At 43.1% G+C, this 14,406-nt stretch overlaps 1 protein-coding gene across 2 annotated transcripts in view; it reads right to left on the bottom strand.

Annotated features, from left to right (window-relative positions):
• Positions 1–12,976, bottom strand: part of LOC138758919 (cathepsin K-like) — a 28,915-nt gene extending 15,939 nt beyond the window's left edge. For both annotated transcript variants that reach the window (XM_069928536.1, XM_069928537.1), the window contains exons 1-5: positions 12,889–12,976; positions 9,655–9,796; positions 7,609–7,731; positions 4,244–4,444; positions 62–280 (exon numbers count right to left, since the gene is read on the bottom strand). In XM_069928536.1, coding sequence (XP_069784637.1) covers positions 62–280; positions 4,244–4,444; positions 7,609–7,731; positions 9,655–9,786 — 675 coding nt within the window. In that variant the 5' untranslated portion in view covers positions 9,787–9,796; positions 12,889–12,976. The remainder of the gene's footprint in view (positions 1–61; positions 281–4,243; positions 4,445–7,608; positions 7,732–9,654; positions 9,797–12,888) is intronic.
• Positions 12,977–14,406: the final 1,430 nt, after the last annotated feature.

Here is a 14,406-nt window from a genome sequence, read left to right as displayed (position 1 = left end):
CTTGGTGTGCCAGATGGCCTACTCCTGCTCTTATTAGTCCTTGTGTTGAAAACAGACTTACCATTGCAGTATATGGATAAGTTTGTTCAGAGTTGATGCCACCTAACTTCCTTATTGTAGAGAATGCGCTGCACATAAATCCACCTTGGCATCCATAAGATCTTTTGTCACAATCTAGCACGTTCTGCTCACTCATAGAAATGAGTTGACCTTTTGATTTCTTCCACTGTCCCTCGAGAGCTCCCACTGCACTGAAGGCCCAGCAAGAGCCACAGTTAGCCTGGTGATTAGAAACAGTCACATTGAAAGCATCCCAATGTAAAGATCATACGGTTTTCATCTCCACTGAAGTGGTACAAAACTATATTGGAGAAAAAAAGACTTCCTCCTTCTGGGAGGTGCATGGAAACTACCTGAAACCATGAGCATCAGGGCTGTGAAGACAATGCTTCAACCTTGTATTTTTATGGATGAGGTCTGACTGATGCAGAATAGTGAGGAAGTCAGGGAGCTGCAGTGAGAATAACAGAGAAAAATAGACAAAAGAAGTGAATGGGTGGTCAGGCAGTGGGCAAGTTAACCCAGCACAGTTGGCCAAAGTCATCCTTTCCCCTTCTGCCAGTGGATTAATAAAACTTGTGCAAGTGATATGACATCCATTGACTTCCTTGAGAGGTTCTGGCAATTATTCAGTCGTGTCTGTGTACATGTATCTCATTAAATGGAGGACCCAGAACTCCTGGAGCCAGCAGATTGAGGCAACTCAGGAAAAAACCATACTTTCTAAGGAGTGTGATGAGATATGGCATATTGTCTACTCCTTCTACAGGTGTACCATGGAAAGCATACTCACACATTGCATTATGACCTCATTTGGAAAATGAAATGCCTTCTGAATAAAGGAAATGCAGCAATCCGTGGCAGTAGTGAAATGACTGAGAGCAATGAAGTGGGTCGTGGCGCAGATGACGAGCTCTTGTATTTTGTTCCCTATCTTTTTTTATTTTAGGTTTATTGGGTTTTTTAAAGTTCCCTTAAGGGTCTGTAACTTTACCGATATTTGATTCTTTGTATTTGTTTAATTTATATAATATTTTTTGTATTAGGCTATGGGAAGGAAGGGAGAGGGGTACGGGAAAAATAGACTCTGTATCTTAGATACTAATGTTGAAAGAGATTGTGTTGTTTGTTTGGATTTATGTGAGTATTTGAAAATCAAAAATTAAAATATTCCAAAATTAAAATGCAGAAGTGCAGGTAACCTGATTAAAGGAAATCAAACTTTATCCAAATTTTCCTATGCATTTCTAAAGCAATTTTGAAGATGTTGATAATGGATGCAGTATATATACAAGAAAAGTGTAGAGAACAAAACAAAGGACTCTACATCACCTTTGTTGACCTCACCAAAGCCTTCGACACCGTGAGCAGGAAAGGGCTTTGGCAAATACTAGAGCGCATCGGATGTCCCCCAAAGTTCCTCAACATGATTATCCAACTGCACGAAAACCAACAAGGTCGGGTCAGATACAGCAATGAGCTCTCTGAACCCTTCTCCATTAACAATGGCGTGAAGCAAGGCTGTGTTCTCGCACCAACCCTCTTTTCAATCTTCTTCAGCATGATGCTGAACCAAGCCATGAAAGACCCCAACAATGAAGACGCTGTTTACATCCGGTACCGCACGGATGGCAGTCTCTTCAATCTGAGGCGCCTGCAAGCTCACACCAAGACACAAGAGAAACTTGTCCGTGAACTACTCTTTGCAGATGATGCCGCTTTAGTTGCCCATTCAGAGCCAGCTCTTCAGCGCTTGACGTCCTGCTTTGCGGAAACTGCCAAAATGTTTGGCCTGGAAGTCAGCCTGAAGAAAACTGAGGTCCTCCATCAGCCAGCTCCCCACCATGACTACCAGCCCCCCCACATCTCCATCGGGCACACAAAACTCAAAACGGTCAACCAGTTTACCTATCTCGGCTGCACCATTTCATCAGATGCAAGGATCGACAATGAGATAGACAACAGACTCGCCAAGGCAAATAGCGCCTTTGGAAGACTACACAAAAGAGTCTGGAAAAACAACCAACTGAAAAACCTCACAAAGATAAGCGTATACAGAGCCGTTGTCATACCCACACTCCTGTTCGGCTCCGAATCATGGGTCCTCTACCGGCACCACCTACGGCTCCTAGAACGCTTCCACCAGCGTTGTCTCCGCTCCATCCTCAACATCCATTGGAGCGCTCACACCCCTAACGTCGAGGTACTCGAGATGGCAGAGGTCGACAGCATCGAGTCCACGCTGCTGAAGATCCAGCTGCGCTGGATGGGTCACGTCTCCAGAATGGAGGACCATCGCCTTCCCAAGATCGTATTATATGGCGAGCTCTCCACTGGCCACCGTGACAGAGGTGCACCAAAGAAAAGGTACAAGGACTGCCTAAAGAAATCTCTTGGTGCCTGCCACATTGACCACCGCCAGTGGGCTGATAACGCCTCAAACCGTGCATCTTGGCGCCTCACAGTTTGGCGGGCAGCAGCCTCCTTTGAAGAAGACCGCAGAGCCCACCTCACTGACAAAAGGCAAAGGAGGAAAAACCCAACACCCAACCCCAACCAACCAATTTTCCCTTGCAACCGCTGCAATCGTGTCTGCCTGTCCCGCATCGGACTGGTCAGCCACAAACGAGCCTGCAGCTGACGTGGACTTTTTACCCCCTCCATAAATCTTCGTCCGCGAAGCCAAGCCAAAGAAAAAGATATATACAATTAGTTTTGGGGTGAATATTCAAAAAAAATTTAAGTAGTAAATTAAATGAAGAATTAAAATATGTGTATGCAGATTAATAGTAGTGGTGGAAAATTGTTTGTCATATTGGAGGCCGGTGACTAGTGGAGTGCCACAGGGATCGGTACTGGATCCATTGTTCTTAATTATCTAGATGATAGGGTGGTAAATTGGATGAGTAAGTATGCAGATGATACAAAAACTGGTGGTGTTGTGGACAGTGAGGAAGGTTATCAAAGCTTGCAATGGGATATAGGACAGTTGGAAGGGTGGGCTGAAAGATGGCAGATGGGAGTTTAATACTGATAAATGTGTGGTGCTATTTTTGGTAGGAATAATCAGCGAAGGTTATTTATGTTAATTGATAAGCTGAGGAGTGCAGTGGAACAAGTGGATTTAGGAATTCTGGTACATAATTCTCTGAAAGTTGATAGAGTGGTGAAGAAAACATTTGGCATGTTGGGCTTCATAAATCAGAGTATTGAATACAGGAGTTGGGATGTTATGTTGAAGTTGTATATGGCATTGGTGAGGCCAAATTTGGAATATTGTGTGCAGTTTTGGTCACCAAATTATAGGAAAGATATAAAAAGAATAGAGAGAGTGCAGAAGAGATTTTCAAGAATGTTGCCTGGGTTTCAGTTACAGGGATAGGTTGAGCAGATTGGGACTTTATTCCCTGGAGCATAGAAGATTGAAGGGTGATTTGATAGAGGTATTTAAAATTATGAGGGGAATAGATGCAGTAAATATGGACAGACTTTTTTCATTGAGAGTGAGGGAGATTCAACAAAAGGAGATTGAAGGGGAAAAGGTTTAGGGGAAACATGAGGGTGGTGGGAGTGTAGAATGATCTTCCATCCAAAGTGGTAGATGCAGGTTTGATTTTAATATTTAAGGAAAAGTTGAATAGGTACTCTCCACAAGAGAGGTGTGGAGGGTGCTTGTCAATGGGACTAGATGGGAGAAGATGTCTGGCATATACAAGAAGGGCTGAACTGGCCTGGTTCTCTGCTGTAATTGTTATATGGTTATATGCCCTGAAAATTAGAGTATTCTTTTGGAATGAATATTGTAAAGGATTGACCTGAAGCAGTCAACAGCAATGAAATTCATCTTCAGTCATGTGTTCTCTTTTCACAATGTAGCAATATGTGCATGCATGTGGTAGTGTACGTCTGACGTTCAGCTGCTTTGATTTTTGGAAAGTGAGGGATGCCCTTTTACTTTGTATATTCTCTGTGGGTGAATTCTACCCCATGGTCCGTGACTCCTTTTGTGTGGCTGAACTTAGGAGACGTCATCATCATTGCTAAGCAAGCACAAGCAGTGCCCTCAGGCAATGCTCTCAGGAAAGCAAGTCATGAAAGCAACACCTCATTTTCCTTATTAGTCCCTACAAGCCATGAATAGAACATCACAATAAGCATTGGTGTGTTTTGTCCCAATTTTTACCTGATTCTTCACTGGTGTGACCAGACCAAATTTCCTCCAGTCAATAGACCTTTGCCTTCCGACATCATCTTCTTCCTCATCATCAAACTCTTCATCATCTTCTTCCTCGTCATCAAACTCTTCATCATCTTCTTCCTCAGTTGAGTTGTCAGCTTCATTCATGAGGAATCCATTCATGAGCCTATTGAATTCGTCATTGGTCTGGGAAATCCAAGCATATGGGCAATCATTAATATAGTTACCGACAACAGTGAAAGCAAGGAGAAGTGTTCTGATACAAAGCACTGTGTGCCCATTTCTCTCCATGACCTGCTGACCCATCTGTCTTCTCTTTGTTTTATCAAGGTTCCAGAATCTGCAGTATTGCTATGTTCTCTGTCCATGGGGAACATGCAGGAAGAAAATAGGAAACTAATCTCCTGCCCCTGGGGCTACATTTCACCAGTATTTTGTTAAGAATGTTGGGAGAAAAGAAAAAGTGTATATCATGGCTAATGTGATTTATGGTGTGAAAAATAAAAAATTTTAAAAAAAATTTAAAAAAAAAGAATGTTGGGAGAGATGAGACTGTTGAACACCTTGCTTACACTTTGACTGAAGTCAGGTTTGTCTGCAAGCACAACCAAGGTTGTTCTGTTCACATTTACTCTTGATTTTTTTAATATATATTGTTAAATTAAATGTGACATACAACACTGTAACAGGACAATTTGACTTTCTGGATGAGTCTACCATAGGAGTCCTGGTGCCTTACAAAAATCCATATATACTATATCTACCTACCTTACCTTCATTAATTTCTTTTGTCACTTCCTCAGTTACGCTCATGCTCCTCACAAGGCTCAACTGACTATCCCTGAGAATGCTATTCTGCTCTAAATGCTCATAAGTCCTGTCCTGAAGAATCCTCTCCAACAGTTTCACTCACTTGCCTATAATTGCCAAGATTCTCATTACCTTTTTTAAAGCAATGGGACTACATTTGCTATTCTCCAAACCTCTGATACCCCTGCTGTTGCCAGGGAGGACACAAAGATCATTGTCAATCGCCCAGTAATCTCTTCCCTCACTCCCAGTAGTAACCTAAAGTATATCTTATCTGGTCCTGGGAAATTATCCATCTGAAGGATTTCAAAAGATCCAACACTTCCTTGTACTACTCTCTTTTCCCTGTCTCAGTGGGACAAGCCTACCCAGAACCCCACACAATTGATCCCTAAGCGTCCTCCATATTAATTCTGTGCTTTTCCCCAAGAACGTCTGTTCCCAATTTACTCTTCCTAGTTCCTGCCTAATCCCATCACAATTAGTCCTTACCAAAATAAACACCACCATTTTGTCTACTCCTCTTTTAGTCCATATATTCAAGGTAAGGGAAGGGAGTTGTAGTCACTGCCACAGAAATGCTCCCCACCAAGAGGTCTGTCGCCTGACCAGGTTCATTACCCTGACCAGATCTAGTATGGTCTCTCCTCTAGTTGTCCTCTCCATTTACTGTGCCAGGAATACTTCTCGGGCACACCTGACAAATTCTGGCCAATCTATCCCTCTTACCACGAGGAATTGCCTTTCAATATTAGGGAAGTTGAAGTCTCCCTTAGTAGCACTTCTGTTATTTTTGCACTATTCCAAAATTTGCTCCTCTGTGTCTCAAGGACCATTTGGGGGGTTATATGGACTATTCCCAATAGAGTGATCGTTCCCTTCCTGTTTCTGACTTCCAACCACACTGACTCAGTAGACAATTCCTCCACAACTTCCTCCCTTTCTGCAGCAGTAATACTATCCCTGATAGGTAATGGTACTTCCCCTCCCTTCTTATCCCTTTTGAAACATCTCAACCCCACTACTTGTATCAGCCAATCTTGTGCTTGCGTCAGCCAAGTCTGCAATGGCGACAACATAATCCAATGTACTTATCCATGTTCTAAGTTCATCTCCCCTATTTCTAATACTTGCATTGAAATGAACACATTTCAATCCTTCCAATTGACTACATTTATGCTCTCTCCATTGTTCGTCCTTGCTCACAATCTCACCGCACATTGTATCAAACTTTCAACCCTCTGCTCTGTTCCTTGCCCGATCATTCTGGTTCCAGTCACCCTTACAAACTAGTTTAAACCCTCCTCATCAGCTCTAGCAAACCTTTCTGCCAGGATATTGGTCCCCTTCAAGTTCAGCTGTAACCTACCTTTTTGTACAGATCCGAAAACCTGAAACTCTGCCCCCTGCAAGAATTATACAGGCACACATTCATCTGCCATACTTACCCACATGGATAGAGGCCTAGGGATCAATCCTGAGATTACTAGCCTTGAGGTCGTGTCTTTCAGTTTCCAACCCAGCTCCCTACATTCTCTCTTCAGGACCATGTCTCTTTTTCTACCTATGTCATTGATACCAATATGTACCAGGACATCTGGGTGCTCACCCTCCTTTTTAAGGATGCCGGGGATCCAATCTGAGATGTCCCTGACCCTAGCACCTAGGGGCAAAAAAACAACTGGGTGTCTCTTTCATGCCCATAGAATCTTCTGCCTGCCCTTTGAATATCACTACTGCTCTCCTTTTTGCCCTCCTTCTCTTCTGACCCTCAGAGCTGGGGTCAGTGCGAGAGATCCAGCCACTGCAGCTTTTCCCCTAGTAGGTTCATCCCCCCAACGGTATCCAAAACGATAAGCCTATTATTGAGGGGAATAACCACAAGGGTACCCTGCACTACCTGCCTGCTTGCTTTTGCTTTCCTTCTCCTGATGACACCCAGCTACCTGTAGTTTTGCTGTGACTACCTCCCTGTAGCTCCTATCTATGAACACCTCATTCTCCTGTATGAACTGAAGGTCATTGGGCTGCAGCTCCAGTTTCCTAGCATCGTCTGTAAGGAGCTGCAACTCATTGCACCTTCTGCAGATGTAGCTATCAGGGAGAAGGGAAATCTCCATGAATTCCCACATCTCACAAGATGACCATCCTATTAACCCTGTTGACATCCGGACTAGACGACTTGGCAACAGAAAATACTGAAAAAAAACTCCAAAGACCACTTGAACTTTCAACTTTGCTTCTCAGCATTTTTTCAACGAACTCCACCTCATGGATGCCATTTTTGGATTTTAGCTCAGTGATGGAGATGAGAATTTGGCGAGTTTGATGTGCTGGTGCAGGGAACACTGCCTACAGATGGCCATCACATCTTTCAGCCAACTTGACCTAATGCAACTATTACCATCATAGAGGCAAACACAAATAGGGCAAGTTGGAGCTTGTCACGTGACAGTACCCAATGTATCATGGCTCCCACAGCAACAGCATCTCAGAAACCGGCATCTGACGGACACATAGATTTTGTATCTTGTACGTACCAGATCTCCAAACTGGTTCATTGCCACAGTATATGTGTGTTTCCCCATCGCATACTCTCGATTGTGCTGTTCAATGAACTTCAAAGCATTTTCCCAAATCGTTCTCCTGTTGGTCTCCTCATCCTGTAAAAAAACATTAAAATTGCTCTCAAAATCTAATCATTTTCAAAGGCCTACAGGTAAAAAAGTGAATTAATACTTTCCAGGAATGCATTTTCTGCCTCTGCCTTGTCTGAGAGGATTCATTTCGCACTCAGGGGCACATTTAATGTACAAAATGACCCAAATTTTACTTCACAACAGCATCATCAAACAAACTACTAAGCAACATAGGAAAACATTAGGGCAGAGAATAAAGAGTTGTGGTTTGAAGAAGAAAAGAGGGAGAGAGAAAGAGAGAGAGAGAGAGAGAGAGAGGTGGTTATACCCCTTGAGGAATTTCCAGAGTTAGAATACAACAAGTGAAAACACATCTGAGCAGCAATGAAAAAGAGTCCCTAATTGGGGGAGTGCAGAAAGGTGTTGGGATGAAGATGATTAGAAGTGGGAGGGTGTCTGCTTTGGAGATATTTGAAAATGTAGCTGAAAATTGCCTAACCAGCAATCAAGGTCATAGGGAAACAGTCATAGTGCCCGACAACATGGAAGCGGGTCCTCCAGCCCAGCTTGTCTACACTGACCAAAATGTCCCAGCCACACTAGTCTCACCTGCTTTTGATTGTCCCATATCCCTGTAAATCCTTCCTAGCCATTTATCTGTTCAATTTCTTTCTTAAATATTGTGCTATTCCCTGCCTCAACCACCTCCCCTATCATCTCATTCCATTCACCCACCAACCCCTGTGTAAAAAAAAGTTACCCCTTGAGTTCCTGTTAAATCTCTCCCCCCTCAACTTAAAGCCATGTCCTCTAGTTACTTATTCCCCTACTCTGTGCAAAAGACTGTGTTCCTCCCATCATTATGTGCACCTTTATGAGATTATCCCACCTCCTCCATGTTCCAAGGAATAAAGCCCCAGCCTGCTCAAGCTATCCCTTTAATTCAGAACCCCAAGTCCTGGCAAGAGCCTGATATATTTTCTCCAGCTTGACAATATCTTTTCTGTAGCACAGTGACCAAACTGAACACAATACTCGAAAGGGGCCTCACCGACCTCTTACACAAGCATGGGTCAGCAAACATGGTTGAACAGTAGGATGGGACTTGAGACGCGGGTAGAATGCTTTTAGATGGTCCAAAATTATCCAGGGTAGGGTTCAGCAACGGACAATGGAAGGGTGTGCTTTTGTATAATCAAATTAAAAGCCATCCCCACTCTGCCCTGTGCCAACAATGCATCAAATGCCCTTCTTTAGTTTATCACTTCACTGGGGTTGTGACTGGTGGTTTGATGGTGTAAAAAGGAGTTGGGTTGTGGCTGTAGTAGGTGATCATCCACAACTGAAGTTGATCTTGGAGATGTTCAGGAACAGTGGATATTGGTAAAGGGTAGGATGCAGTGCTATCCAGGTACTGGTTCTGCATGTCTAGATGAGGTCGCATAGATACTCACAGTGTGAGGATGGCTTTTGCATTGAGTGCTGCAAACAATTCAATGACCCACGAGTCACGTATCCAAAGAAGCACTGTATGTAAAGGCATGCCGGGGACCTGCATCATGACGTAGCACCAGGTCCATGAATTGAGTTGAATGAATAAATGTTTATGCCACAGACACAAGTACAATGTACAGATGTAATGGAAGTCTTATTTATTGCAGGTTCCCAGTTACGTAAAACACACTAACAACATTAGTGCATACAATTTGGATTTTTTTTCCTGCATAAATTTGATTGGAATTGCTTATTATAACATTGTGGCAAGAGAATACTGCTGTAGTCAACAAAAATGGGAAGGTAGAATGGTAGGCTAGTGGTAAATGGGAAATAAGAGAAGTGCAGTTCAATGAGTTGCTCACTAACCCTGACAAAAGAGACTGTTGAGGTTACCCTTCCTCTTCCTAACAATGACTGTTGGGTTTTGTCTGAGAATACATTCTCTTTTACCTGTGAGTACTGCTTGTTGAACTTTACTTTCCAGTTCTCCCATTCTTCATCCAGTGTTGAATTGAATATGTAGTCTGAGGCTACAACCAGAAATGACCCCAGCACAAAGCCCAGAAACAAAGGGAACTTCATTATGGACAATCTGAAGGAACAAAAGGAAATGGCATTAGACTTTGAGTGGGCCACGTTCATTAATTCTACAAGTTTTGTGAAGTTACTGTGAATGGAGAGCAATGGTGCTGATAACATTTGGGACTGATAGCTCACACATTTTTGCATCTTGGCCCCAATAAACAGAAATTTACCACGCAACCATGGGCTCTGGATTGGTATCAACTTCAGTTCAACTTAAATAATATTGAAACTGTAAGGTTCATGATCTGACAATAATAAGCAATAAAGGAAACATGAGCATTATTGTGCATCTCAAGAAGCCCCAGCACTCCCTGCAGGCTGTAAAGGTGTAGCTTGTGGTGGGGGGGGGGGGAGAGCAGCAGGCTGCCCACAACTGTTGGTCTTTGTCTCCCATCCGCTCGCAATGTTGGAAGGGTAGACGTCGACAACTGGCACCAACATGGTCATTTGGATTTGTACTTGAAATGAGGACTTTAAAAAAGGGAATGTTATAATCAGGACTGGGGTCAGGGATTAAGCATCGATTGGAAGAATAATCAGATTGGTGGCAAACTGCAGATTATGGGTTGGGGTGGAGATGTTGGGAAATTGAATGACTTCCCTTATCAGGTGTCAACCATCCCCATGCCCCTTAGCCTTTCCAAAGTTTACGAGATTCAAGTGAACTGTCGTGGAATAATGTCCACAGCCCTGCATGGTGCAGTTGAATGAGAACAACAGCAAGGGAGGAACATTTCACAGGATTTGTTTACCACCACTCATCTCCGTTTCACTCCCTACCATCTGCTGGAACTCAGCTGCAAGATCATTTATCATCAGGTTACTAAGGTTATTGCCTCCTCTATCACTGAGAGATTTAAGAGATTACAGTGTCCTGTAAACACCAGTACCTCCAAATCATATTCTATCCCCACCCTGCAAATATCTTCATCACATGACCATTGAGGTAATCAAGAGTATCAAGTTCCTTGGAGTTCACTTGGCGGAAAACCTTACCTGGTCCCTTAACATAGCCAAGAAAGTCCAGCAGCGTCTCTACTTCCTGCAAAGGCTGAGGAAAGTTCATCTCCCACCCTCCATCCTCACCTCATTCTACAGAAGATCTATTGAGAGCATCTTGTGCAACTGCATCACCCCCTGGTTTGGAAGCTGTACCTTCTCGGGCCTCAAGACCCTGCAGAGGATAGTGGTCAGCAGAAAATATCATTGGGGCCTCTCTTCTTACCATGAAGGGCATCGACAACACTCGATGCAGGGAAAAGGCAATAAACATTGTGAAGGACTTCACACAGCCCTCAAGTAAACTGTTCTGCCATCTTATAGGAGGTACTGCAGCACTTGGGCCCTTATGTCCTAATTGGGCAAGAGCTTATTCCCCCAAGCCATCAGGCTCCTGAACTTGCAGAACATATGGGGTTTGGTTACCGTGGACTGTTAATGTATAAGCCTTAATATTTTAAATGTATTGAACTTCTATTCTAACATATATATGTAAATATGTTCCATGGTCCTGGAGAAACATTATCTCGTCCTTATCGTGCAAGCATGGTATGAACGACAAATAAAGATGACTTGACATGCAATTCAGATCAACAACCCTCAACCACGTTCTCAAAGTAGCCAAGAAAAGGCAATAAATACTCCCATTGTGGTAACTACATCCAGAGATAAAGTATGAAAATAAATGGATTATTTTTGCTGGAACATTGGAGGCTCAAGTGGATCATGCAGGTTAACTGGCAGTAAAGATGGTCGGAAGGAAGGCAAATGCATTCATTTCCAGAGGAACACAATAAAAAAGATGTAAAGCTGAGGCTTTTGAAGGGATGGGTCAGATTACTTCTGGAGTATTGTGAGCAGTCTTTAGCCCATATATATGAAGGATGTGCTGGCTTTGCTGAGGGTCGAGAGGAGGTTTATGAGAATTAATCTGGGATGAGAGGATGAACATATAAGGAGCACTTAAAAGGATGAAGGAAGATCTCATTGAAATCTTCTGGATATTGAAATGGCTAGATCGAATGTGCAGAGAAAATGTTTCCAATAGTGGGAGAGTTTAGGACCATAGTGTACAGTCTCAGAAAAAAAGGACAATGCATTAGAAGGGGAGAAATTTCTTCAGCCAGAGGGTGTTGAATCTAAGGTACTTACTGCCACAGATGGCTGAGGAGGCCAAGTCACTGGGCAGATTTAAAGGAGAGGATGCTGGGGGTCTTTCTTAGTAAGGATGTCAAAGGTCATGGGAAGAAGGCAGAAGAATGGGGTTGAAAGGAAAAACATATCAGCCATGATTCAAATGGCAGAGCAAGCTCGATGGGCTGAACAACCTTATTCTGTTTCTAGATTTGAGAGGAGAAAGTTTAAAGGAGATTTTCATTTTACTGTAAGTGCCTGGAGTGCACTTTCTGGGAAAGTATAGGCAATGTTTGAGAGGCATTTAGACAAGGAATGGTGTGATACAGACCATATGCAGGAAGATGTGATTAGTTTAACCTAGCATCATAGTTGGCAGAATTATGATGGGACAATGCCCCTGTTCCTGTGCCCCTGTTCCTGTTCTATGTTTCATGTTTAAGAATTGGGGCACCACAGTGAGGCAGCTCGTACAGCTTCTACTTCACAGCTCCAGTGAACAGGGTGCAATCTCGACCTCCTGCACTGTCTGTGTGAAATTTGCACATTCTCCTTGTGATCCTATCGATTTACCTTTACATGCTCCAGTTTTCTCCTACATCCCAGATATGCACATCTGGTTGGTATAGATTGCTCTCCCCACCCCCCCCCACCCCCGCCAATTTGTGTAGGTGGACAGTAGAATTTGGTGGGAGTTGATGGGAAGCTGGGGAGAGTAGTATGGGGCAAATGGAAGTGGGAGGCATAGATCCAGGGGTCAAAGGACCAGCTTCTATTGGGTCAATTGCAGAGGTTCATTAACCTGCTGATCCATAGCAGCTCCTACATGCTCCAAAATAAAACCAAAGCAATAGAACTTGTTCCCAGTTCCAAAGAGATCTGAACATAAGTATGCAGGGATCCCCTCCCATTCACCCCATCCCTTCCACAAGGAAAAAAACAGAAGGTTTGAATTAGAAAACTCACCTCAATATGATCTTGCCCTTGATGGAGTTTCACTGAACATTGGATGTATCCCCGTTTATATACTTGTGGAGTGTTCCAGGATCCGCCCTCACTTGCCATGACATCACCGATTGGGAAACCGACAAGATGCCCACACTTTCAGTGCTATTCAGAGCAATGCTTAAAAATCAAATTCCTCTTTTTCAAGGATAAACATGAAAGTATGAGAAATAATTCTTTGTTTATAATTTAATTTGTGAGTTATGTTATAATTATATTGATATTAGAACTGAGCACACTTTCAGAAGCATTTGGGTACAATTAGATATACTGAGATTCTTTGGTCTTGACCTTGCAGTGCTCCTGAGAGCATCCTGAACAGAACAAAGGGGTTAGAAAGAATAAATATCAGAAAACTCATTCCTTTCCAGTATTCTCGGAACTGTGGCTTCATGCAGAATTCAAGGTCTGAGAGAACGCTGGCTTAAATTTTTTTTTAAATTCTTGACGTAGTACTTTACGGCCATTGAAAAAGGAGTGGGTCATACACTTCCCAGCAGCCTTCAATGCTATTCAACAAGACTTTGGCTGATCAAATCCATGGGTTCAACTCCATTCTCTTGCCTGACTCTCAGAACCCTTGGAACACTAATGAGTGCAATAATGATAAACTTTCATCATCGAGGGAAAGATCGTCAGCAAAGATTTCTGAGATAACTTTCAATTAACTTTAGAGCCCTAGAACACAGAAACAGGCCCTTCAACCCATCTAGTCTGTACTGAACTATTATTCAGCTCAGTTGCAAAGATCAGCATCCAATCCATACCCCTCCCACCTGTGAAACTATCCAAATTTCTCTTAACTGTCAATTGTATCCATATCCACCACTTCAGCTGGCAGCTTATCCCCACTCTCAGTACTCTGTGTGAAGAGATTTCCCCTCATGTTCCCTTTAAACATTTTACTTTTCACACTTGACCCATGTCCTCGAGTTCTTGTCTCTCCTAACTTCAGTGGAAAAAGTCTGCTTGCTTTTACACAAACTATACAGCTCACAATTCTGTATACCACAATCACATCTCCCTTCATTCTTCTACGCTCCAAGGAATAAAATCCGAACCTATTCAACTTCTCTTTATCACTCAGCTTTTCAAGTCCTGACAACATCCTTGTAGATTTTCTCTGCACTCTTTCAGTCTTATCATGGACAATCCACCTTAACACTCACCCTTTATTCAGGACATTGTGCAAATGGTGGTGTTCTGATGAGCCCATTGCTCTTCATCTTCCTAGTGGTAAGTATTCCAGGTGTAGGAGGTGGTCTCAGAATGAGTCTGGTGCATTAAAGTTCATTTTGGAGATAGCGCTGGGTCTGGAGGGGAAGAATGGTTCGCCTGGTGCATGGGGTGCCAGGCAAGTAGGCTGCCTTCTTGTGTGGAGGTGTTATTACTTTGTGTCTTGAACTGGATGGTGCTAAGCCTCTTGGGTGCTGCTGCAGCTGTGAATGTCCAAGCACGTAGAGAGCATTCTCTCACATT

Source organism: Narcine bancroftii, chromosome 3 (genome assembly GCF_036971445.1).
Source record: "Narcine bancroftii isolate sNarBan1 chromosome 3, sNarBan1.hap1, whole genome shotgun sequence".
In the NCBI taxonomy this organism is placed as follows: Eukaryota; Metazoa; Chordata; class Chondrichthyes; order Torpediniformes; family Narcinidae; genus Narcine; species Narcine bancroftii.
This window is presented reverse-complemented; position numbering and strand designations above follow the sequence as displayed.